At 48.2% G+C, this 25375-nt stretch overlaps 2 protein-coding genes across 3 annotated transcripts; both read right to left on the bottom strand.

Annotated features, from left to right (window-relative positions):
- Positions 1–392: 392 nt before the first annotated feature.
- LOC123077838 (GTPase Der) lies at positions 393–14479 on the bottom strand. The gene is made up of 9 exons (XM_044500173.1): positions 14278–14479; positions 13986–14205; positions 13149–13373; positions 12796–13052; positions 12123–12346; positions 11844–11969; positions 3051–3230; positions 1802–1939; positions 393–1381 (listed from the first exon to the last, which is right to left on the bottom strand). Exons 1-9 carry the CDS (start codon positions 14396–14398, stop codon positions 1067–1069), a joined length of 1806 nt encoding a protein of 601 aa, XP_044356108.1. The 5' UTR covers positions 14399–14479; the 3' UTR covers positions 393–1066.
- Positions 14480–16681: 2202 nt separating this feature from the next.
- Positions 16682–24398, bottom strand: LOC123077837 (SMR domain-containing protein At5g58720). Of its 2 annotated transcripts, none has more exons than XM_044500170.1 (11): positions 23464–24398; positions 22044–22069; positions 20659–20805; positions 19927–20006; positions 18813–19036; positions 18349–18419; positions 18202–18258; positions 17857–17924; positions 17676–17782; positions 17511–17578; positions 16682–17157 (listed from the first exon to the last, which is right to left on the bottom strand). In XM_044500170.1, the coding sequence occupies exons 1-11, from the start codon at positions 24263–24265 to the stop codon at positions 17035–17037; spliced, it is 1773 nt and encodes a 590-aa protein (XP_044356105.1). In that variant the 5' UTR covers positions 24266–24398; the 3' UTR covers positions 16682–17034. The 2 variants fall into 2 exon arrangements, with proteins under 2 accessions (XP_044356105.1, XP_044356107.1); XM_044500172.1 differs by having other exon boundaries at positions 18813–19033.
- Between the last annotated feature and the right edge of the window lie 977 nt (positions 24399–25375).

Raw genomic sequence — 25375 nt, 5'->3', positions numbered from 1 at the left:
GCCCGGCCATCTCGTACAGGGAGAAAAGAGCGGAGCGCTCGGTGCCCAGGTTGACATCGATGCTGGACCCGACGCTGGGAATTAACGTGATAACTGCCGATCTATCGGGATTAAATTCCTAGCGCCCTCTTCTAGCATCTCCCATTGGAGATGCCCTAACCTCGTGGTGTCACGTTATTCTCCTCGGCCAACCGTCTTGCAGCAAAGCAATCTCGTAAAGAACTCGGCAGTGGAATTCCATAGCATTGATGACAGATTGATAGCATCACAAATATCAAACCACAATAACCATTGATCACAGAGAAACAGAATGCAGGTGAATAAAAATAGCCGTAAAACCGTGCTGTGAAAGCTCCACTCGAAACACCTGAATTTTGGAACTGATACTTGAGTTAATTCCAAAAAGAAAAAGAAATGCCGTTACTTCACAGAATCGAGTTCCAGAAACACAAAGGAAATACTAACAGACAAGCTTTACAAAGATTTGTCCATCTCAAAAACAACCTTGTCGGGTCACGTTGGGAACTTCTACGGCAAGAGTACATCAACCGTTATTAAACACATCCAACTCATAGTTTGGCCATGATCGACATACTTGTCGGAGCATTCTCTTATTTACATAGGAGAATACAAGAAGGGAAATATGTTTCTGTCCGATAAATCTACAAGAACTTGGACGCTCCAAGATACCAACCACCTGTTTCTCTAGCATAATATCGAAAAGTTTTGCTTTCAACCATTAACCACTCGTGTCTGGAGCTCAGTTCTTCCCAATGCTCCGAGAAAATGCCCCTTTGCAAACTGAAAACACTGAGCTTGCTTCTTACAGTCATCCTCACTTCTAAATGCTGATCACTTCAGCACCCCTTTCTTCTGTCCATATGCTGTGCTTGAAAGGCGGCGGTTTTCTGTTTCCTCTGCTAGTCTGTATAATGACAGGGATTTCCTCTGCATCTTTAACTCCAACGGAAGTATGTAGGTCATGACTAATGACTTCCCTTGTGAGTGGTACACACATACCAGGTCCTCTGTGAGAATCGGGAGGTGCTTTGGTGACATTGTAAAATCATGACTGGGTAGGATCAGACACTTCTGTTCTTTTGTCTGTTTTCATCCTTTTTATACTAGATCCTCTTTTCTTGATATTGCTCTTGAAAGACGACACTTTTCTTGGAATAGAACGCTGTAGGATCCGGATTGGTATTCCCCCGATGTCGAAATCTTCCTTGAGAGATCTTGTCAAGAACCTGATATCTGTATCAGATAGCTCAGTCTTCCCACTCATAAAGGTGACAAATGTTGGTGGCCGCGCTTTCACCTGAGTGAAATACTTCACTTTTGGCTGTGTGGCTGAATCTTTCCATGAATGTCTACTCATAACCTGTCAGAGGGAATTGGAGGTAACAGTCGAAGTAATGTAAGTGTGTGAAATGAATGAACTCAGCAGTCACAAATATAAACATGATATAGTTACAGGCTCAAAGCAGATGAATGATAGATAACCAAACATTTAAAACAAAAACTATTCCTAAAACACTAAACTGAGACGTAGTGATCATAGATGGCCCATTATAGACGGCTTAGATCAACCACTAAAAGTCCCTGATATTTGCCAAAACACCCCCAAATCACTCTACTCTGCACTCGTGCAATTGCACCTAGTGATCTGTGACCCTGTGTCATTCTAGATTGAATACAATGTTCAGGATTTATGTTCTTACTGTTCTACGTTAATGATAGTTCACTTGGCACACACCCTAACATGCAAATTAAGTAACAGTAATGTAAGCAGGATATTTACCTTACGCAACCAACGGTTCAGGCGCGAAGTTGACAATCTAAAACACCATTTCTCATAAGTTTCTATAACATGGTGCATAACAGCAACCCGCCCCCTGCCCTCCATTGCTGACACGAACACAACTGGTATTCCTGTAACCTGTCAACACAAAGAAGATTAAAAGATTTTCAGATGTGCTGTTGCCGTCAGAAAATGTGAAGCAAATTAAAAGTTCCACAATGTGGTTGATCCCTCTTTTTGGTGAGAGGGTTTTAAATTTTCAACTTATACAGAGGCGTTAGAAAAGTAAACATTCTTGCTATTGATGTGTCCTTTGATTCAGAGGTTGTACACTTGTACGGGTAGATTAGGTCGGGAAAGCATATGCAGATAAGAATTTTATTACTGCTTGAACTAAAAGATTACATACAAAACTCTTAGTGCTACTGAACATGGACGTAAAACAGTCTGACTAGGGCTCGGTTTTTCGACATACTCTGAATCCCTCCTGGTCTCTGCCACCAACTCTAGACTCAGACTGCTGTAACCCTACTAGGACTTGCCAGCGTGAATTCCTGCCGGAACAGGCTCTTGAGTCTCCGCATACAAGTCCAACTGGACTTGGGTACCAACTGCTGGCCCCAATAAGCCTTGACAGCAGATATTACTGATATTCCACACATTATTGAAACACAAAAGGTAAGGGGTGGAATTTAAACTCTGCATTTGCAGTAGTGGAGCACTGTCAAAAGATAAGCAGTTTTGTGACTATGACCTCAGTCTCTACACTCCCATTAACAAACAAAGTAAGGTATCTACATGTGTGATAACCAACCAAATATCAATTTCATCAGAAAGAAAGCAGCTCATCATAAATTTTGTGACTGAGTTAATGAATAAAGAGTTAGAAAGCTATCCAGAACAACTGTGATGTGTTCAAATAACAAGAATTGAGAAAAGGAAGGTTAAGTTAATCAGAAATGGAAGGCTCCAAATAATTTGTTTTTTTTCTGGATCAACGAGGAGCGCCGCCTATAGACTATAGTTACCAATTACTAAATCTTTGAAGGGAATCTTCTGTAGACTTCTTTTTATCAAGGAACACCTCCTATAGACTAGTTACCATTTACTACCGGTATTCATGTTACGAGTATCATATTCTGTTATATAGAAATAATAGTATAGCCATAGTGATGGATGATCATAAGTATTTCTTTAATGTCGAAGATAAGTATATTACAAACTAATAACAAAACGATTAGAAACAAACCTGAGGAATAACTGTCTGGATTTCTTTAGGAACAGCATCCATCACTTTTTCTAATAATCGTTGGTTTTCTCTAAGGAGATCCATTTTGTTGACAACCACAACAAGTCCACGGCCTTCTTCGATTGCTTGCCGTGCTATCATAACTTCCTGATGATCCACGCTATTCTTTGACTTTGCAATCTACATATCCATACAGCTTTATCATGGTGTTGTACACACATTACAATTAAAATTGCATTTAACATGCATGACGACATACGAGATTTGAGGTGGACACAGAGAATGTTGCCTCTAGTGCAAACTAATTTGTGCATGGGACTGACAATAGAGCACTGACCTTGTTAACCATAGCAAGGAATTGGTTAAGTACTAATCCCTCCGTCAAAAACGCTCTTATATTATGGGACAGAGGGAGTATATGACAAATGTTCGCTACCACCAGTGGTAGTTACCACCACTTGAGTTTTGTATGTTGTATGTAGTATATATCAAATCGGAGAGTATGTACACGTGGTATGTAGTATATAAGAATGTTTAGGTAGTATATATACTACTTTTTAGGTAGTATGTATCGTATTTTGAGTATGCTACTTTTTACGTACAAATATATATATATTTCACAAATATAATAAAAACCATGGGCCAACATGCAAGTTTTTCATGTAACTAACTTTATATTATATCAACATATTTAGAATGATAAACTAGTATATATACTACCACATGATAGTATGTGAGACATATGGGGTAACTACCACCGAATGATAAACAAATTTTTCCTACTACCGGGTGTAGTTACTCCCACTTTTGTTTCGTATGTTCTATGTAGTATCTATCATATCAGAGAGTATGTACGAGTAGTATGTAGTATATAAGAATGTTTAGGTAGTATATATACTACTTTTTTGGTAATATGACCATATTTTGTGCATACTCCATTTCACGTACAAATATGTACGTATTTGACAAATACAATAAAACTATGAGTTCACTTGCAATTTTTTCATATAACTCACTTGGGAGTATCTTAGATATAGTATATGAGCATACTAAAAATAATAAAGTAGAGTATATACTGCCACATGGTAGTATATGAAAAATGGGTGTAACTACACTCGGTAGTAGGATGCATTTTACCTATATATATTATTATTTTCGGGAAAACGCAAAGGGACCTTGCGTTTCTTTTCATTGAAAAGGTAGGGTGTCAGTTACAGTCGTCCTAGGACGAATAAACGGGGAACAGTTACAAAGCTCAGTGCACATCCCATGAAGGGGGGAGGACTACTCTAAGGCCTGGAGCTCCGGCCTTAGCCCAGGAGCCGGCTTCCTCCTTGATACGGTTGACAAGCGTGTCGAGGGAGGGCGTCGCGTTGTCGAAGACGCAGCTGTTTCTATGTTTCCATAGTAGCCATGGAACTAGAAGCGCTACAGATTGCAGGGCCTTGCGTTGTGCTTGCGGCGTGTCGTCCTTGGCGTGTCGCCACCAGTCCATGAGGGTGGGCTCCTGGTTGGGGATCGGCGCTGGTATGCGTAGCCAGGCCAGGGTCTCGTGCCATGCCTGCCTGGAGAAGGGGCAGTCAAGCATGAGGTGCCTGATCGTTTCCGGCGCCTGATCGCACATGAGGCAGCGTGGATGATGCTGCAGACCGTGGCGAGCCAGACGGTCGGCCGTCCAGCAGCGATCCAGGTTAGCAAGCCAATGGAAAAACTTGACCCGAGGTGGAGCCCAAGCCTTCCAAATCAGCTTCCAGGAGTAGGATTGGGATGAGCCTTGGAAGGTAGCCAAGTAGCAAGACTGCGCCGAATAGATGCCGCTCGTTGTCCACTTCCAAATCAGCTGGTCAGGGGCATCGGTGAGCGTGGCCTGCTGCGCGAGTTGCCAAAGTTGCAGATACTGGCCAATCTCGTGTAGGCCGAGAATACCCTGTATATCTCAGGCCCAGGCATTGCCGTTGAGTCCGTCGGCCACCGTTCTAGTCTTGCGCCGCCGTTTGGGGATGCAGTTGTAGAGCATGGGCATGAGCTCGCCAGCCGAGCGGCCGTTGAGCCATCGATCCTCCCAGAATAGGGCTTTCATGCCGTTCCCAATGACCATGTAGGTGGAGGCAAAGAACAGGGTGCACTCGTGGCAGGAGAATTGAAGATCCAGCCCCTGCCAGGCGCAACCGTCTTCTGTGCGTGAGAGCCAGAGCCACCGTAGTCTCAGTGCAAGCCCGGTTCGTTCGAGGTCGCGAACCCCGAGGCCACCAAGCGCGAGGGGGCGGGAGACAAGGCGCCAATTGACATGGCAGTGCCTGCCGTTGGCGATGGCACGCCCGGCCCATAGGAATCCTCGTTGAATCTTCTCGAGCTGCCGCAAGGTTTTCTTCGGAGGAGCAAAAGCGAGCAGCTGGTGCACCGGAATAGCGTTGAGAGCAGACTTGACGAGATTAAGCCTGCCGGCTCTCTTCATGAGCCAGGTTTTCCAGGTGGGTAAGCGACCGGCGACTTTGTCGACGAGGGGCTGCAGCTGGCCAGCGGAAGGGCGACACGTCGTCAGGGGGATGCCGAGGTATGTGACTGGGAGCGCGGCAGTCGAACATCCCAAGCTGGTGATCATCTCGGGGGTGCCCTGTTCCCCATGCAGGATCATGGCCGAGCTCTTGGCGTAGTTCACTTTGAGGCCGGACGCTCTGCCAAACAGGTCGAGGATTTCCTTGACAGCCGCAATGTCGCTCGTCGTGGCATGGCAGAAGAGCATGACGTCGTCGGCATACAAGGATATAGCCGGTATCGGTCTCCGCGGATGCAGCGGCTGGAGGATGCCCGTGTCGTGCGCGCGTCGAATCAGCCGGCCGAGTGTGTCGACCGCGAGCACGAATAGTTGCGGGGACAGAGAGTCGCCCTGCCGCAGCCCTTCCTTGTGCCATATCGGTGGGCCTGGCATGCCGTTCAGCACGACCCGAGTGCTCGCAGAGGACAGGAGGATGGCAATCCATTCGAGGAAGCGATGGCCGAACCCAAATTGGCGTAGGACCTCAAAGAGGAACGGCCAGGAGATGGAGTCGAAGGCGCGCGTGAGGTCGAGCTTGAGCATCACCCTTGGGGCCCCAAGCTGGCTCAATAGCTTGAGCGATTGCCGGACTAGCACGAAGTTGTCGTGTAGGCTCCGTCCGAGGATGAATGCATTTTGATTGCGGCTGTCAAGGCGGTCAAGTTTTGGGGCCAGCCTGAGCGAGAGGGCCTTGGCGAAAACCTTGGCCACGATGTGAATGAGGCATATCGGGCGGTAGTCGCGCAACTCCTGGGCATCGGCGCGCTTCGGCAACAGCGTGAGAAGAGCTTGGTTGAGCTTGCAGAAGCCGCGGCCACGCATCTGAAAGAGCTGCTGGAACACATCCATAAAATCCTGCTTCACAATGCTCCAGCATGCACGGAGAAATTCAGCGTTGAAGCCATCGGGCCTGGCGCCTTGTGCGCGGGCAGGCGTTTCACTGCCTCCCAAATCTCCTCCGGACAGAAGGCCGCGTCAAGGTCGGAGAGGTCGCTCCCCTCGATGAGCTGCGACAGATCCAGCGAGTGGTCGCGCTCGACCGCCGTACCAAGCAGGGCGTCAAAGTGCCGGAAGGCAGCCTCGGCCATCTCGTCATGGTTGGTGAGCAGCGTGCCGTTCGCGGAGAGGCGGAAGATGCGGTTCTTCTGACGTCGAAACGAGCATTGCCGGTGGAAGAAGGCCGTGCTGGCGTCTCCATCTTTGAGAGTGGTGATGCGGGCTCGCTGTCTTGCGATCGTCCGTTCCAAGGATGCGAGTCCTAGGTACGAGACCTTCAGCTGTTTGTGTAGCCAGTCCTCCGGAGGCGTGAGGATACGGTCTTCCTGGGCCTTGTCAAAGCGCGCAATGAGTTCTCTAGCAATGGCCAGCTTGGTCTTGACGTTGCCGACAGCTTTGGCGCTCCAGCTCGTCAAGCATCGTGCCGTGGCCTGGAGGCACAACATCAGGCGACGGAAGGGATCAGGCTCGTGAACAGAACCCCACGCCGCGGCTACTGTCTCATGGAATCCGTCCAGGCGCAGCCAATGTTCCTCGAAGTGGAACATGTGGTGCAGCACTGGTGCAGGGGCGCAGTCCAGCAGCAAGGGGGAGTGGTCTGACACGACGGACGCCAGGCGCGTCAGGTGGCACTCGCCGTGTCCGTCCTCCCAGTCTGACGTGCAGAGCACGCGATCAAGATGTACCAGGGTCGGGGGTGACTGCTCATTCGACCACGTATAGCGCCGCCCGTTGAGATAAACCTCCTTGAGAGCGAGGTTGTTGACGAGGCGGCGGAATTTACCATCATGCGCCTATTGAGGTTGTCCGTGTTCTTGTCCTCGGGACGGAGGATGAGGTTGAAGTCACCGCATAGCATCCACGGTCCATGGCAGTCCGCTCTAATCTCGCGGAGCTCCTCCAAGAAGGCAACCTTGGCCACGTCATCCTGTGGCCCGTAGACGACCGCGATCCACCACGGCGTACCGCCGGCCATAGCAACGCGGGCCGAGATCGCGTTGTTGGTGAACAGGGGGTCCGAGATGGAAACAACCCTGCTCTTCCAAGCGAGAAGGATGCCGCCACGCGTGCCCTGCGCCGGGAGGTAGGTGTAGTCGTCGAACTCTGAGCCAAGCGTGTCAAGGACAATGGACGAGCAGAGCAACTCTATCTTCGTTTCTTGCAAGCATACAATGGAGGCGCCGGTGGTGTCGAGCAGCGTGCGAATGGCATGGCGCCGCGCTCGTGCGTTGAGACCGCGCACATTCCAAACAACGATCTTGAGGCCGTGATACATAAAGAGTGGATCGACGGGGAGGGCAGCATCTAGGAGGAACTAAGTCGCACACACCGGGTCGACGTGCGCTGGAACAGGCGACTGCCTCGTCAAGCAAGCTGGGATTTCGCGATCTACCAGCGCGGCGATGGCAGATAGCACGGACAGCGGGATGGGAGCAGCAAATAGATCGTCGTATGCCTTCATCTCCGCGGCCGAGATCTTCTGGTTTGTCCCAACGATGCCGAGTGTGCGGAGGACCTGAACTTGCACGCGTCTTGCGGCTGTGGGAGGGGCGGCGGTCGTGGACGTGGTGGAAGCAGAGCGACCACGTCGGGGGGTGAAGTCGAGAGGGCGGCGGGGTCTCTTCCCAGGCGCCGGCAGGGTGGCGTTAAGCTCCTTGGTGGCCGCGGCGAGGAAATCCCCCAGCGTCCAGGGCCGGGCTGTGGGAGCCGCTCCACGCGATCGGCGCATGATGATTGGCGGGGAGGCGAAGCGGCCGGGTCCAGATCCATGCATGGCCGGACGTGGCGGCCCAGAGTTGGCAATGGGGTTCACTGCGGGCCCGGGGGAGACAGGGGCCGCGTGGTGTTGCATGGGCGTCTGCGGGTCCCGCAGGTCCCTCGGTTCTGGGGAGGGCGACAGGGATCTGTCTATGTGTGTGCCCTCCGATTCACGGGCGGGGGCAGCGGCGTGGGGCTCAGGCACAGCACGGTCCATCCCAACGCGCGGGGCCGGGGACACGACCAGGTCAGCGTCCTGGGGAGGCACCACCTCGGGATCCGGTGTGGGAGAAGCGCCACTTTGGCCCGACATGATCGGCGTCATTGGCTGCGCTGCCTGCTGCGAATCAGGGACTTCGCTAAGCACGGCCAGATCCCGACAGGCTGAAGGCGCGGCGAGGCAGTTGGTGGCCCCGCGAGATCGTCCTCGGGTGCTGGGGAGGCCGCCGGATTCAAAATTCCGGTCGTGTCTGATTCGGCCAGGGCCACTGGCGTGTTGCCAGCTGTCCTAGACTGGCCAAACTGCCCGTCCGCAGGGGCACCATCAGCCCTGGGAGCCTGGCCCACAGGCAAAGCAGGCTTATCTCTCCTTTTACCCTTTCCTTTTCTGTCACGATGACGGCGGCAGTGGGCTCCATGCTGACCGGGCCACGGAAGCATGCCTTTCCGAGGCTGGGGGGCCGTACGCGTCGCCGCGCCTGGCGGGGCAGGCCAGCACGCCGCCATGGCCACGCCGTCTGCGCGGGAGGAAAGGCCGCCGGTGCGCCAGCCGAGGCAGTCAACCGCCATGCCATCAGCGCGGCCGGAGGGTTGCGGCTCCGAGCGTCTGCGCTTGCGGCCTCGGCGGCGCGCGCGTCCAGGGCCATGACCAGGCCCGTTGTCGTGGTCGTTGTCGTTGCCCCGGTCGCGGTCCGGGCCCGGTCCCGCCGGCGCGCTAGGGGGGCAGCACGGAGCATCTCGGCGCGGACGATGGCGATGGAGATAGGGAAGGTGAGCGTTCTGATGGAAGGCGCATCAGAGCTAGAGCGGGCGGGAATCTGCTCGACAATCTCCAGAACGGCATCGCGGCGGATGCCCGCGGGGTCATGTGTGCGGTCGGAGAGGCGGAACGTGGCGAGGTCGTCGCGGGAACGAGTGTGGGGGTGGAGGCGCTCGATCCAACAACTCCTCCGTAGAATGTGTCGGCGGTGGAGAGGTGCCAGGCTTGGGCAGGAATGCCGCGGAGTTCTAGCTCGACGCGGTATTCGAACTCGCCCGAGCCGGCATGAGCAAGCTTGCTCCACGGGCGCATCGAGAGGGAGAAACGGGGGGAGCGGATGAAGTGCTCTCCGGTGAGGCGATCCATGGCGGCCTGTGAGCCGAAGAGGATCAGGAAATCCTCCGGATGATGCGCATGCACGGTGAAGTCCCCGTCGACAAGCCCGAAGGAGTCGTAGAGCGTCGCGGCGACCTCGTCGGCGGAGACGAGCGGTCGGTTGCCGGTGATGAGGCCACCAGCGCGCGGGCTAGGACCCGCTCCGCTTCCTCCATCTCCACGGTGTGCGAGACGATAACGCGCTCCGGCTCGAGCGGGCGGGCCGCAGGCGGCAGCGCGGCCGGCGCGGCTTGGGAAGGCGAGGGCAGGAGAGGGCCTTGAGGACGGGGAGGAGCCACGGCCGCCGGCCTGGGTTGGCTCGGTGGGGCGCGGGGGCCGGGGGCGGCGTTCCTCCTCTTGGATGTGGGCGTCGCAGGAGCGGGAGTCGTGGCCGGAGGTCAGACAGCGGCGACATCTGATGTCGTTGGTGCAGTCTCGCACGCGGTGGCCAGGGTCCAAGCACCGGAAGCAGAGCCCAGCCACCTCTTCAGGTGAGGGACTGCGCGGGCGGCGCGGAGGAGAACTGGGCGCGGCGACCTGGCGCGGGCGGCGGCGGCGAAACCGGCGTCGTGGCTGCTAGAACCCGTCCGCGTCGACCGCCCTGGCGTTGGAGACGCGGTGCAACTCAGAGCGGGGGCCGAGGCGGTGTCTCGCAGGCAGCCTGGAAGGCGCCGCTGCAGAGGCAGGGGCAGGGGGCGCCGGCGTCGGAGATGCGGGAGGGGCCGCGGGGCGGCGCGCGACCTCGCAGTAGGAGCGCGCGGAGGACTCGCTCCCCGAGTCGAGCCAGCGGTCACCTGAGGACACGCGCTCGTCGGAGAGGGTCACTCCACAGTCGGCGGGGTCGGCACTGGAAGACGCCATGGCGAGTCCGGAGACAGAGGAGGGTGGAGGGGGAGCGGGGAGGGAGGGCCATCGGCGGGAAGCGACGGCGGAGGGGCTGTAGGGCAGGAGGAGAGTGGAGGAGGTGGCCTACCGGCGGGGATTCGACGGCGGCAGGGTTGCAGCGAGGCTACGCGGTGCTAGGCGGAGAGGGTGGAGCGGAGCGAGAGCGAGAGCGAGCCATCGTCCCCTATATATATTATATCAACATATTCTTCATCTGAGGTAATCTTACGGTCGCTTCATAAATAAATTACATTTGGAATACAAATAATCACATTCATATTGATTCACTACGTAAAATTTGGCATAAGAAAATAAAAATATAGGTCATAAGAATAACTATTCCTCACCCAGGGTGACGAATAGTCAATCCCAAAATAAGTGACTCGACTTTGTACTAACTTTGTATAAGTGACTCAACTTTGTACTAACTTTGAACTTTACAAAGTTAGTACAAAGTTGAGTCACTTATTTTAGGACAGAGGGAGTATACTCCCTCTGATCCAAAATAAGTGTCGCAGTTTTGAACTAAGGTCAGTTCAACCTTAGTTCAAAACTGCGACACTTGTTATGGTCAGAGGGAGTATATAATATGGGGACTAGTACTAGATGATCAAATTTACACATAGTTAAATCAAGAGATAATTCTGTAATCTCGCTAAAAGTGGAAAAACCAAACTGTAAAGCACACAGATTATCTGATTTAAAGCAACCATTACTCTGCTAATATCAGTGCTGACTCAAGATTTGTGAAATCCATAGTAGAGCATAAGTGTAAAATGCTTAATGGCAAATGCAGTGCAATGTGCTTTGTACTCTTTAGACTTAAGAGTAAAATTAATGCAAACAAAATTGCAAGAAAAATCAGTGCAATTGTCTAAACCAAGTTCAGAGAGCAGACAAATTATGTGAAGTCGAGCTAAAAGCATATGATAAAGAGGAAGAGTTCGACAAGCTACTTCCAATCATGTAAGTGCCACTTCAAGAAACCCCGTAGTACAGCATCATGGTTAGGACTTCTGTATTATAGAAAATTCAGAAGATCAACGGTGGTTGAACCCCCCCCCCCCCCCCCCCCCTACAGAATACTTAGTTACTGGCAATAATGCAGGCATAATCAGTAGAATCAACTCGTTGTAATTGACAAGACCTCCGAAGAACCAAAAAGAATAGCACTGAAAATGTTTCCCCTTAACCAGATAAAAGGAAGCATACTAGCCAGAACTTTAGGTCACAGACTAGTGTACATCTGAATGAGTGCAAGTACCTTCTCTGCATCGAGCACAAGAGCTACAATATGAGCTCTCATCAGGTTCTTTCTTGATTGTACTACACTTAGTGATGATGGCCCCTTCTCCTTTCCCGCTCTTTCCATCCAACCAGCAGTATCCACCTGCATCGCCAACAAGAAAGAAAAGGTCAATTCATGAAAATGGAGACAGCCTGAATGAACATTATGTCATAAGCTCTAACACAGCAGCTATAGCCATATAGGAAAAGGCATCCAAAAGATACTATTAAACTCTCATATAGCAAGTTCACTTACCAAATATACAGTTCTGTTGTCAAATTGAAACTTAGCCCGGATGGAGTCCCTTGTTAAGCCTGACTCTGGACCAACCAGAACTCTTTGTTCTTGCAATAAGGCATTAAGTAGGGTCGACTTCCCAACATTAGGACGTCCCACAATTGCTAACTGCAGAGGTAACTTGCTTTCATCACCTTCACTGGCCTCAGCCTCGGAGGTAGGGTCATCTTGATTTAGTCCATCTATCATGTGACAGAAAACCAAGAATGATATTTACATACAATGATCATGGTTTTCCCTCCAGAAATTAACGGTACAGGATCACAAATTTCTCTTATTGCTTGAGAAAACGGAATATACTGTTTTCGAAGTTCAATAGGTGGTGGTTTGTTGCCACTGATTTATAAACTATAATGCCCAAACCCCTCCATTTCTACTTGAACAGAATCATTATGGGGAGAGGATTAGTGGATGGAGATATGGCAATTTTTTAAGCAATTCTGATACCTAGCTGAAAATCTTCTATTTATGCAAATTCGTCACACTTATGAATAGTGTATCAGTTTTATCAATCAGTACAGTACTGGAAGAAAGCAAAGATAAGAGGAACTACAAGTAAGTCACTACATATCAAAACAAATATCTTATACTAACAGAACCAAAGTCATTCAAGATACAGCTACAAACTTACTATTTGGAAGTTGAAACATGTATTCCTCAAACAATGGCCTGAGTGTCTCATAAAGCTCTGCCATCCCGAGGCCTGTCTCTGCAGATATTGCAACTGGGTCACCAAAACCCAACCTGTGGGCTTCTCCAGCAGCCGAGGTCAAAACTCCATGCTCATCAAGTGACTCAGACTTATTCATTGCGACAATGGTATGTATGCCAGATGCATGTTTTCGCAGCCATTGCCCGACCTCAAGATCCAACGGTTGTAGGCCATCCCTGAGAAAGCCATTACACTTTTAATATGCAACAAGTACCAACTTATCAACCTGACTCCAATGATAATAGGTTGATAGCAAACCAAAGCACACTCACCTCACATCAATCAAGAAAATGGCAAATTGAGATCTGACTAACACATTCCCTGTCATGTCAACCGTCCGAGCAAGAATGCTCCCAGATGTTGCTGCAGTCTCAAGTCCAGCTGAGTCAAGCACGCGAAAACGAAGATCTCCAAGCTTGGCAACTCCTTCTCGGATGTCGCGGGTGACATGGTCTCCAGGTGTATTATACACCAATGCCTCCCTCCTCCGTATTAATCTAAAAACATTCATAAAAAAATCAGTACAAGTAAAAAAAAAACTGAAATGGAATAAGAGTGGCAAACTATGTAGGCTGCAATTCCTCCGCGTAAAACCATTAAATAATACTCCCTCTGTCTCAAAGTAAGTGTCTCAAGCTTAATACAAGTTTGTACTAACTTTAGTACAAAGTTGAGACACTTATTTTGGGACGGAGGGAGTAGGATGTTAATAACATCTCAAATTTGTCAAAAGGAGTACTATGTCATAGTGCTGACTAGGGAAACCAAATGGTGTCAAGGTGTATGTAGCACGGAAGAACTAAAAGCTACTTATAATAGAGTATCAAAGAAGAAATAACACTATGTTGGAGACATATAGGTGCATGTGCAAGCTTAAAGAGAGCTGCCTGAGGAAATATGCCATATGCAGCTACAACAACCAAGATGACAGCAACCATTTTGTGCAAATGTCATACAGCAAGCCAGAACGAGCACTTCGCAATTACTCCGGAGAGTGCGTGTTGAATGGAATCTGTAAGAAGACGTGGTGCCTTAAAGGTGCTTGTGGAAATGGCTACTCCATGGAGCATGGAGCTACGCGGGAACCAAGCTCGTGTGTCGCCTCTCACCTGTTGAAGAGCGCGGACTTGCCGACGTTGGGGCGGCCGACGAGGATGATGGTGGGGAGAAGCGCCGCGTCCACCTTGGTGAAGTCGATGCGGGACTGCTTCATTGGGCTCCTCTTTGGCTTGCCCTTGGGCTTCGCGGGGGGCTCCGATATCTCTGCAACGGTGGAGTACGAGCAGCCGGCGGAGAATGGAAGGCGCGGGAGGAGAGGTAAAGCACGGGCTGCATCAGGGAGCTGGACGGTGAGACGAGGAGGGTTGAAGGGTTTGGTTTGGGATGGGAGAGGAATCTTACCGAGAGGAGGGGGAGGTAGAGGAACTGGCGCGGAAGGAAGGGTGCGGGGGAGGAGGAGAGCTGCCGCGGCGGGGCGGCTCCGGCGGAGGGCTGCGCAAAGGAGGACGGCGGCGGCGCCCATTTTTCGAAGGAAGTGTGAAACAGGTAGGCGACGAGGTTATTCGCAGCGGGGCTCCATGCCAATTTGGCCTGCTAACTCTGAGGCCTCGTTCGGTTTGGAGGATTTTCATACATCGTGGAAACAAGGATTTTAGAGGAGTTCTAAAAATAAAAATAAAAGGATTTCAGAGGAAAATTTCACATAAACGCATTCGGTTTGTAGGAAATGCGTACATAAATTTCATAAAAATACTACTCATTTCCTGTGTTTTTGAGAAAACTACACATCCACTCAAAACTCATTTTGTGCGTAGGAACAAGGCAAGTCAATTTCTTAGGATGACAAGTGCCATCCTATCAAATTCCTATACTACTACTAATTCCTACGTTTTGCCTCCAAACCGAATGAGCCGTAAAAGATGTTTCTGAGTTTGTAGGGCAACTCCAACTGACCGACCCAACCAGACAAAAAAGTTCCCCTAAAAAAACCAGACAGAAAATTTTACTCTTTTTTTTCGTTTGGCTAGGATAGCAACATATACTTAGCAAATAAATGTAGCATTTTCTCCATAGTACCAAGAGAATATTTTATGCCATCATGACAAGTAACATTGCACCAAATAAATCGCACAAGCCCCGCATGTGCTCCGGCCTCATAGTTCATGCAAAACAAACAAATATAAGATGATCATGCATCTCGATCCATCATGAACTTTTGCCTCCATGATACAGGCCTCCTCAGAGAGCTCTACCTTTCTTTGCTTGACCCTCCATTTCCTTGGCTCTTGATTGAGTATTGGCCTCATTGGTCTCGAACTTCTTCTTTTGTATTTCAAAGTAATTCTTAATTGCCTCCTCTTTCTCTTGCGTTTTCTCTTTTCCCTTTTCTCACTTGACACCTACTTTTGGGTTATGAACCCCTTCAATGTTTCTTGAGGCGATTATTAAAGCATCACGGTCTCCATCGAGCGCCTGCTCCTCTCCACGAAATCCAGCTCTGCCCTTCCTCTCTATTAAGCGTCAGCTTCTCATCGTCTTCTTGTTCTCGCCCTCCACAAGGGCTCAAAGCGCTGCCATCCCACCACAGGCACCGACCAACTCAACGCGCTGTGTAGCATGTGGGAGGGATGAGACCAACTACCACAGATTTTGGGGCTGTTTCCACTCAGCGAAGTTTTGGAAGATGATGCAATCGGAGATGGGGGTGCCGGTGGCGATCCCGCCGGAGTCAGTTAGTCCCCAGACTGCATTATTGAAGTGGCTCTTGACGTGGTTTGCTGAGGCATCCGACGATGCAAAAGCTGTCCAGGTCCAAGGAGTGTATGCTTGTGTGGTTAGCTCGGAATAATGCAAGAGAAGGTCAGAGAATTGAAGAAGCGGAAGCAATTGCGAGAAGGGTTAGTCACTTAATGGAAGAATGGCAGTCCATCCACGGACAAAAAAGCAGGCAAGTAAATCAGGGCCAACGGGAGAAGTGGCAACCACCGGATGATGGGTGGATTAAGGCAAACGTGGACGGTGCTCTGTCCAAAGTGGGGGAGTTGGGAGGCGCTGGAGTTGTGTTCAGGAACCAGGAAGGGGCGTTTTTGGGAGGATCATGCCATGCTTTTCCTAGGTGCAAGGATTCGGCAAGAGCAGAACTATACGCATGTAGAAGAGCAGCACAACTTGCAGCAGAGCTCAATGCACAAAACCTTCATATTGAGATGGTTTGCAGAGAGATCGTTTGCAAGCTGAGGAGCAAGGAGAAGGATCTCTCTGAGCTGGGACCGATCATTGAGGAGGTTAAGGAGCTCCTGACTTTGAGAGAACGATGGAAGATCACATGGGTTAGCCGATCTGCTAACGTTGCTGCACATCGGTTAGCTAGGCATGGAGTGACAAATAATTTATGTAAGGTTTGGTTACATGAACCACCAGACCGCATTTTGCAGGTTGTATCAGACGAAATCCCTAGCTGGGAGCCTTAAATACAGTTAAGTTGTGAGTTTCAAAAAAAAAAACTAAACGCGCTGCGGAGCGCCAACACACCCCAGACCGCCGTTCATCTCCATGCGCTACCAAACTCGACTCCATCTACAACAGTTGTTGTCCTCCCCCTCCCACCTTCTCTGATCTGTGTATCAGTGGTGTTTGTATATGAAGATCCCACATAAAAAAGTGGTGGTCGGTGCGGACAAGTCCCAGGACGTCCAGCGAGCTGTCCAGTGTCCACTTGCATCCTGAATAACATGGCTACAGATCATTTCAATCAACTATAACAACCAACAGGTCGCCAGTCCCAGGAGTATCATGCCAAAAAGAATCAGGGTACTGAAGATAATTTTACACTGCATAAACTAGATACATGGGTAAAGTTACACTGTCTGCTGTTCCTTCCACCCTAACATAAAACAATTAGACAGGCACATAGCTTCAAGAGTACGATACAATGTTAGCAGCCTAGAATGATGGTGACATCAGACGGCGCCCATCTTCTCTTTGCTATTCCCAAACTGTGTCAGAAACTACCTCGTACTACACCGGAACCTAGGTCACCTATCCATAATTACATACAGGACATGTAAGTACAGATAGATACAGGAGAGATAAATAGATTAGAACGGCTGTTAAATCTATGTCAGGCTCCACCAAAAACAGACGAGGCGAGGCTTTAACTTAGTCAGAATCGCTGTCATGCTCCAGGAAGCGGTATTCTCTTGGCCCACCTAGTCGAAGAACTATGGTTCCGGAGTTCCCCTCATACCACTCGATGCCTTCCTTCTCCACAAGCTCGATAACCTATCACAGGCATTTATTTATATATAATTGCATTCAAAAGCGTGGCATGTGAAATCAGGGGATTAACATATTACGATTAACTGGATAAAGGGCTAAGGCATTTTTTAGGGAAATAAAATATCAGCATTACAAACCCCACCCAGAGCTGCACAACAATATTCTACTATAATGGATCATATGGCCACAAGACTAAATGTGGATAGAGTATGAAAGGATGCAACATCCAACCAAATGCAATTGAGGAGAGTTCATTTAGGGTATGAAGACGATGCTTTAAAACTACTACAATCACTATACTTATAAGCAGCATATAGAAGTGACAAGAATGACTAATCAAACAAGAACATTCTTACCGATCGTTTTATCTTTCCTTTCCCTGTACCTTCAACACCACAACCAGTAATTACTCTAAGAAGGGTAGCTGTTTAAGGAAGAGAAAGGAAGACATGACAATAACGCATTAGTCAAGACCAATGGACCTAAATAATTACAGCATCAAACTGTATGTGAACACTCACATGGCATGCATACACAAACCAGCATGTGAACTTTGAGGAGCTTCATAGCTTGCTTGACATGTTGACCATGCAAGTCAATAGTCACCGTGTTTGTTATATGCTTGTTTCTGCCAACCAAAGATACCAGAGTCTGAGATCGGAAAATATCTCCCTGACTATCAGAAGTTATACAGTGGTTTACCTGGCTTCAAATATCTCCCTGCTGGCCTTCTCATCTTCCTTGTGACCCAATTCCCGATAATGTTTTCCCTAAAGCAAATAAATATTGGGCTATTTGAGATACTAAGGCTACACAAAGTAGCTATAAGCATTCCAGAAAATATTCTGAAAAACGAATACATCTTAGCATCTTATAACAGGGCTAATATCATTTACTAATTTTATGTATTGTAAGATAAGAAACAACATCAGCACATCACTTGGAGCTCTCCATCATTCAACCTTTAAGGGTGAAAGATAAAGAGATCCTGCCCTCTTTTTTGTCGTACTTTTGTCAGCCTTAACATCTTAAAATTAGAAGTCTGACCTCCTCTGCAAGGTACGAGGCATAAGATTTATCTCCTTTGGAATATGCCACAGCAGCCTGTATGGAATAAATAAATATAGAGATAAATATATGAAATACAAAAGAAGAACTGGCTTAAGAAAAACTGCAACAAAAATAGCGTCTTACTTTCTGATAGTACCCTTTCATCGTATCATAATGCCTAGCAGAAACACCACGGAACTCTCGATACCCATCCCCTTAACATTGAGAAATTACAGTTGTGTCATTTGCAGCAGTGCCAAATACAACAATTACAAAGCACCATAAGTGAAACAAAGACAGTTATATGTGTAAGTTTAAGCAAATCCATCAAAAGAAGTTCCATTGTAAGAACATATCTAATGTGAATGTCTGCGTGTCAAATGAAGACTAATTAAATCAAGAAATGAGAAGTAGCAGTTTTACTTATAGGATAAATATATATTGCTTAGACAAGGGAGTTATCGACCTCATGGTAAGAAATACACTAACAACAGAAACATATAGAGTTAGGAAACAGAAAGTATGTAAATTGCCATGATGGAAAAGAAGTGAATTCTTTGAGCACAAGGAACATGTCAACAAGCAGAGCAGTCAAAAACAGGATATACCATTTTTTGGTCTTTCTTGATTGCTTGGTGTGATGGGATGATTGTATGACTGCAGCTTCTTCACTACCTTCTTCCAGTCCATTTTACTTGGCTCGTATGTGCGTCTTTCAGGTATTTTGAACAGCGACTCCAAGACTTGTTGTGGCATCTTGGAATCCACCACCGCTGATCTTGGAGACGGTGTTGCCGAGTGTTGCACCTCACAAACAGCCTTCATGTAGCTACTGAACCAAAAGACCAGGCATATCATAAACCAACAACCACCGGCATGAAAGTGCAAGCACATGGCGAGATAACTAATATCAATGATGCCTAGGAGATAACTAGCTGTACAGCCAGCACCGTCAAAGTCTATGCGAATACTAATACCATTGATGCCTAAGAGATAACTAGCTGCACAGCCACATACTGTCAAAGTCTATGTGATTATTGGTATAGCTGTACTGGCTGTACTGTCAAGGTCTGCTTGACTACTGATACCATTATGCCTAGGAGATAACAACCTGTACAGCCAGTACTACTGAAGTCGACGGATGACTAAGGCATTTAAACTGAGTCACTCATTTTATAACCCAAAACTCACTTAGGTTAGCTAAGAAAAATACTATAAGCTATCTTAGAGGAATACTTTGCTAGCGTGTGACACACGCCATGTGCGCATAAAATCAGCTTTCATTAAACTGTGTTTGTCTAGACGATCAAGGATGCTTCATTTGTCAAGGCAGTCAAGGATATGAAATTGTTAACATGTACTCCCTCTGTACACTAATGTAAGACATTTTTGCAGTTCAAATTGAACTGCAAAAACGTCTTATATTAGTGTACAGAGGTAGTACTTATCTAATCTCATGTGCTATGCAACTTCTGAGCTGCCAAATGTGCGAAAGGGGCACAAGAAAGCACTGAATACTCTCCATTCAACAATTACCCACTATGTCTGTCCATACTCAGCTACAAACAAAAACATGACATGCATACATGGCATCTTTGTGCATTAAGTATGTGCATGTCAAACACATAACATGAAGTATCAAGTTCACCAAGCAACACATTAGACAGCTATATAATGTTACTAAGAATCTAAGGAAAGCATATGTGCTCAGATAAGATTCACCTGCTCTGTTGTTCCCCCCAGAAGAATTCATGTTGCCTTTCAGAGTGATTGTATGACATACCAGGTATTTCTTCTGGGAACTGAGTAGAACAAAATGTTAGAATATGATAATTTCACAAGGAAGCGCTTACAAAGTGCTACATGCATTCTATTGTGTCAAAGAAATAATAGGAAACTGGAGATGTGATTAGTGGACTAGCACAGACATGACAACCAGAAGTAAATAGCAATGACATTCAACATTGCCTGCTATCTTACGTTGCACTAGGACGTCAAAATGAACAACAAAGCTACAGGTTCTATTTTACTTCCTGATAAGACTTTTTTGGCAACTTCTGCGACTATAAAACAGGTCGTAAAACACAGCAATGGTAAACTGGCAATAGTTGGTGCTTTGAAAGATGCAATCTAAACTATCCCCTGTCGTACGGATATAACATGTTCTCCAGTAAGAAGGGGTTATACTAACTGCACTAATTATAAATAATAAAGAACTATGATCCCAGGCTATTTGTAGAACAAAATATTTATTACTGAACTTAGTAGCTTTAATGTATGCAGTAGTGAACTAAGATTAACTGAAATTTCTATGATCCCAAGCTATTTGTAGAACAAAATATTTAGTACTAAACTTAGTAGCTTTAATGAATCTAAGATTAACTGAAATTTCTGCAAGAAACGGGTGATTTGCACTGAAAAATAGGAGCATATATGACTGTGCAAAGTTAATACCTGGCGTGGACTCTGTTGAATACTTGCAGTACATTCTTCTTCAAACAATCCATTTCCTGGGAAGAGATTTGGAGAGGATGAGCCATTTGTTTCTTCATTAGGAATGCACCATCCCATACCAGAGATATCAAGCAATGCATCCAGAGCCTGAAAACACCTGATTAGTAATATCTCTCAACAAATTGTCACTGACTTAAAAGTATGCCATTCGATGAAAAAGAGAACAAGCTTTTTAGGTTTCACACCAGAAAGCTTAGTTTGTTACTTGGTTTTGAACAATTAAATTAATTTCCTAGTCTTAGGGCCGCCTGGATGCACAGCCGCCAAGGCACATGACAAGGTGACAATTAGGCGATACAAAATATATCTGTAGTATAAATTGTACAGTAACAAGTCCTAAGCATATTCTGTTCCATCATGGCATCGACCAACAGAAATCACATGTAAAGAGCCAAACCTACCTGTCATACCCTCCCTAGTACATGGGTCACTCTAAATTTTCTTACCGTCCTCTCATTTTCCTTGTTTTTTCTTCTCTACTACTTTAAGTTTCCATTCCCCCCTTTTTGATGTCCTAATATCTTACAGGCGAGTGCCGATGTCGTCCCACACCCTCACCCCTCAACTATTTAGTTGCAAATTGTAAATGCTGGTGATTTTTGTTAAGAACTCCCTCCGTCCCATAATATAAGATCTTATTACATCCAATTTATGAGCAAATTGGATGTAATAAGATCATAAATTATGGGACGGAGGAGCATATTATATTTCCTCTTCCTATCAGATCGGTCTTTTGGGATAGTTCCTTGATAGGAATATCTAATATGGTATCAGACCTGAGGTCTTGGGTTCAAGTCTCAGTCCCCGCGTTTTCCCCAATGATTTATCCACGCCCACGTCTGGCGTGGGGGGAGGTGTTTATCATTCCATATCCGCATCAGACGTGAAGGGGGGTGTTTAAGTATATTATATCTCCTCTTCCTATCAGATCGGTCTTTTGGAATAGTTGGTTGATAGGAACATCTAACAATTTTAACCTCACAAGCACCTGGATGATTTTCGGTGCCTTGACAGATCTGATAACCACGACAGAACAGAAGAGGAGGTAGGCAACACCATTAACCGGATTTTTTTATGATGGGCTCAAGGAACTAGAGGAAACTCCCTGAACCATGTGTGAACTGGCAAACATACACATGCGCTTTTTTTTGTTTGTCAAAGTTTAAAGGTATAAATAAAGCAAGACAAAAGACCGTTGATATTGCCCACAACAGGCAAGATTATAGCCCCAGCCAATCAACAGTATTTTGTAAAATCCATGAACTTAAACACTGGTCGAGGGCCTCGAGACACTAAGAAATGCACCGAATAAGCTACTTGTTTACCTGCTCAACATCATATCCAGACTGACCTGCAAGAAATAAATATAGCATAAGGAACACTTTCAAAGATGTCCAACTGGTTGGCCAAATGAAATACAATTGTTACTAAACACACTCATATTCGAGCAAGCACAGAAATCTAATTTTACATTAAGCAACTTCTTACAGAATTAGAATAAACATGAATGAATTTTTATCCAGTTGTTGAAACAGCAAATTGCATTTAATAATTAGACGTGTTGCATAACATGTATTTTTCGCCAATTGTATGGTCAACCATGCAGCAGTTCTGCATACAAACACCAGGTACTAGTGTGCAACTAAAACCATGGATTGGCTTCAACTGTACAACACTAGAAGAATTGTGCAATCTGTAAGCCAACTTCCCACCCACGTGTTCTTTGCACCAAAACAAGCAAAGTGAATCTACCGCTTGAATGTGATATTGTGCAATTTGTAGTTGTGGAAGGTAGCTCATATCACAAAACAAAAACTGTAGGCAGCAATCTCCTTAACACTTAATATTTACGCAGGGAGAACAAGGGAGCATTGTGAAATGCCTTAACAGACATCCACTTGACTGATCGCATGAATCTTGCTTTGCTCCGGGCATCTATAACCTTGCACGTGATAAACTCAATAATCAATTCTCTGAATTGAGTCGACTTTTCAGAGATTTTAGCCCAATCAATCAACACTGCCTTGCTAATTACAACCATCCACTCCCGAAGCACTCCAAATCAATCACACAGCATTTTGAAGGTCGCAATTTGACATCCTAACAGTAACACTGTTTTATTTCCTGCCAGTTGCTTAAAGAGAATGCAATGCCGATAATATCAACAGATCAGATGCCAGCGTGGAAATAGCACCGCAAAATTACTTCGATATCTGCAGGTACAGATAGGAAACTGGAGTAGCAAGGAAATAGCACACAGAACTACTTCGACATCTGCGGCTACAGGAAGGAAACTAGGACTAAAAACATACGAGGACAATCAAACAAGAGGTCACTCTTTTTAATAGATTGGCTTATGCATGCCTCATGTGTTCTCTTCCACATTTTGGCACATCAAATTTCTAAGAGAAGTCAAAGTGCCAAAACATGCCCCCGCTCACTAAATGGTGTATTGTGAACTGAGGACAGTGCTTCAAACCTTCAGGTCCTGGTTGGATGACATTTAATTCGTTGGGAAGGTTTAGTATATAGTTCAAAAAATTAAAGCTTTCCAAAGAAATGCCGTTTAACTCCCTAAATACCAACACTTCCCAAAAATAACCTTTTATCTAAACACGCATTTATCCTATATATACTAGCAAATTTGCAATTCGGCTTGGTTATGACTTCTGTCAGCAGAAACAAACGATCCCAGGTAAAGCACTTGGATACGAAAAGCAGAGCAGCTAGTGCTAAACGACTCACCCAGCACGTCTTTGACCACACCCATGCTGAGCTGAGAATGATCTCCGAGCATGGAGCAGAGAAACTGCTCGGCCTCCTCAACATTAAGCGTGGGATCGCCACCTCCGCTTTCTCTCTCCCCATTTCTCTCATCATTCCAGCCATTGCTGACGCTTTCTCCATCCATGTCCTTCCCCTTCCCCTTCCACCCACTTCTCTCGGTCGCGCTGACAGGCGGAGTGGCAGGCCGCGAGTAGCCCTTGCCGATCACGTCCGCAACGATGCCAGACACGGCAACGGGAAGCTTCCTGGGCCTGCGAGCCGGCCTCCTCCCAGCAGATCCGGCGCGCGGGGAGAGATCTGGCGGCGGCGGCGGCGGCGGCTGCATGTCCTGCGTGGAGCCGAGGATGCCGGCCGCGAGGAAGGGGTCGCCGCCGGCCTCGCGGTAGGCCGAGTCGACCTGGTCGATGGTGGCGCTGCCGAAGGCCTCGAGCAGCCAGGCGAGGTCGCGCCGCTCGTCGCCCGTGGCCGAGGAGGACGCGGCGGAGTCGGTCGAGGAGGGGGCGTAGAACGAGGAGGTGGACGCGGGCCCCGACGAGCTGGAGGTGAAGGCGCGGGTGTACCCCGAGGCGTCCCCGCCGCTCCCGCTGCCGCTGCCGCTCGACTCCGTCTCCGAGGCCGCGGCGGCTAGGGTTAGGGTTTCGGCGAGCGGCGAGCGCGGGGAGGACCCCGGCGCCGGAGGGGTCGGCGGCGCCGGCACCTCGGCGGCCGCCGGCGAGGGCCGCTTCTTCTTCTTGGATTTCTTCTTGGTGCTGGGCTTCATTTCGGGCGGTGGCCGCCTTTTCCCCTCCCCTATTTTCCTCCTCCTTCGGGGTGTTTTTTCGAGGGGGTTTTGACTTTTTCCTGATCGTTTCCGCCTGGCAGAGAGGGAGAGAGCGAGGGGAGGAGGAGGAAGAAGGCGGGGCGGGGAGCCGGCGAGTCGAGTCACGCGGTGGACGGAGGCGCGGCGGAATATACTACGCCCATTTGCATGTGGGGCACGTCATCCGCGGGTCCCGCATGTCATGCTCTAGGCGCGGCGGCGGGTGGGGAGGGGAGGGGAGGGGAGGGGGTGGATGGAAGAGGGTTGCGGCGACGGCCGATACTTATTTTGGACTGCTGGTTTACCCCGTTAGACTGGTGGATGGGGTCGGCCGAGGGGTCGTGGTCGTGCCCCGCCACGCACACCTTCGCTTGAGTGAGCCGGATAGGTACGGGGCGGTTGGCCGCGGGTATCAAGGGGGCCGGGCGGGGATTATTTATTTATTTATTTAAACCGAGATTGCGAGCGAGGGGGGCAGGGAAAGGCATTAAAATTGGGAAACATTTTAAGCCAGCGCGCCGGTCCAAACTTCGGCCGGTCGCATCGCGCTCGTCCATCACATGCAATCCAGCAGCCCGCGTCAATCACATGCAAGTTTGATCAATCACCCACTCAACCTCCTCAGCCTACGTGTGCCTAGGCCTGCCACAGCCCTTCCTATTTCTTTTTTTCTCTGGTTATCTTCTTCCTCTCGCTCCTTCCTTCTTCTCTTTCCTACAGACAAGCATGGGAGACGACCATTGCTACTAAACGGCGGTCTCTACCGCATGGCGAGATGCTGCAACCGATACGCAGCGGAGCTGGAACCGCACACCCGCAGAGTTGCAACCGTGAGCCGAAGAAGTACTGCCCTTTTGCTGGGACCGGCACCGTATTTTTGCTACAACCGGTGTCGCATTTTGCTACAACCAACCAAATTTTTTGCTGGAACCAACTATTGAAACTTCGTTGTTGTTTTTTGTTTTTGCTGGAACCGTCGCTTGATTTTGCTACTACCTACGACTTCATTTGCTACTACCGGCGACGGCTTTTTTCTTCGCTAAATCATTCATGAAAGATTATGCAACCCGA

This window comes from Triticum aestivum, chromosome 3D, assembly GCF_018294505.1.
Source record: "Triticum aestivum cultivar Chinese Spring chromosome 3D, IWGSC CS RefSeq v2.1, whole genome shotgun sequence".
NCBI classification, from domain to species: domain Eukaryota; kingdom Viridiplantae; phylum Streptophyta; class Magnoliopsida; order Poales; family Poaceae; genus Triticum; species Triticum aestivum.
The sequence above is the reverse complement of the archived record's forward strand: the minus strand, read 5'-3'. Positions and strand labels throughout refer to the sequence as shown.

What these genes read in the sequence shown, in the direction of transcription:
- LOC123077838 (XM_044500173.1), bottom strand. Translation starts at nt 14,398, where the DNA reads ATGGGCGCCGCCGCCGTCCTCCTTTGCGCAGCCCTCCGCCGGAGCCGC. An exon ending in TTGTGCTCGATGCAGAGAAG is followed by an intron (nt 3,231 to 11,843) that starts GTACTTGCACTC and finishes ATGGATATGTAG; the next exon opens with ATTGCAAAGTCAAAGAATAG. An exon ending in TGAACCGTTGGTTGCGTAAG is followed by an intron (nt 1,382 to 1,801) that starts GTAAATATCCTG and finishes TCCCTCTGACAG; the next exon opens with GTTATGAGTAGACATTCATG.
- LOC123077837 (XM_044500170.1), bottom strand. Translation starts at nt 24,265, where the DNA reads ATGAAGCCCAGCACCAAGAAGAAATCCAAGAAGAAGAAGCGGCCCTCG. An exon ending in CCTCGTACCTTGCAGAGGAG is followed by an intron (nt 17,925 to 18,201) that starts GTCAGACTTCTA and finishes TATTTGCTTTAG; the next exon opens with GGAAAACATTATCGGGAATT. An exon ending in AAGGAAAGATAAAACGATCG is followed by an intron (nt 17,158 to 17,510) that starts GTAAGAATGTTC and finishes TGCCTGTGATAG; the next exon opens with GTTATCGAGCTTGTGGAGAA.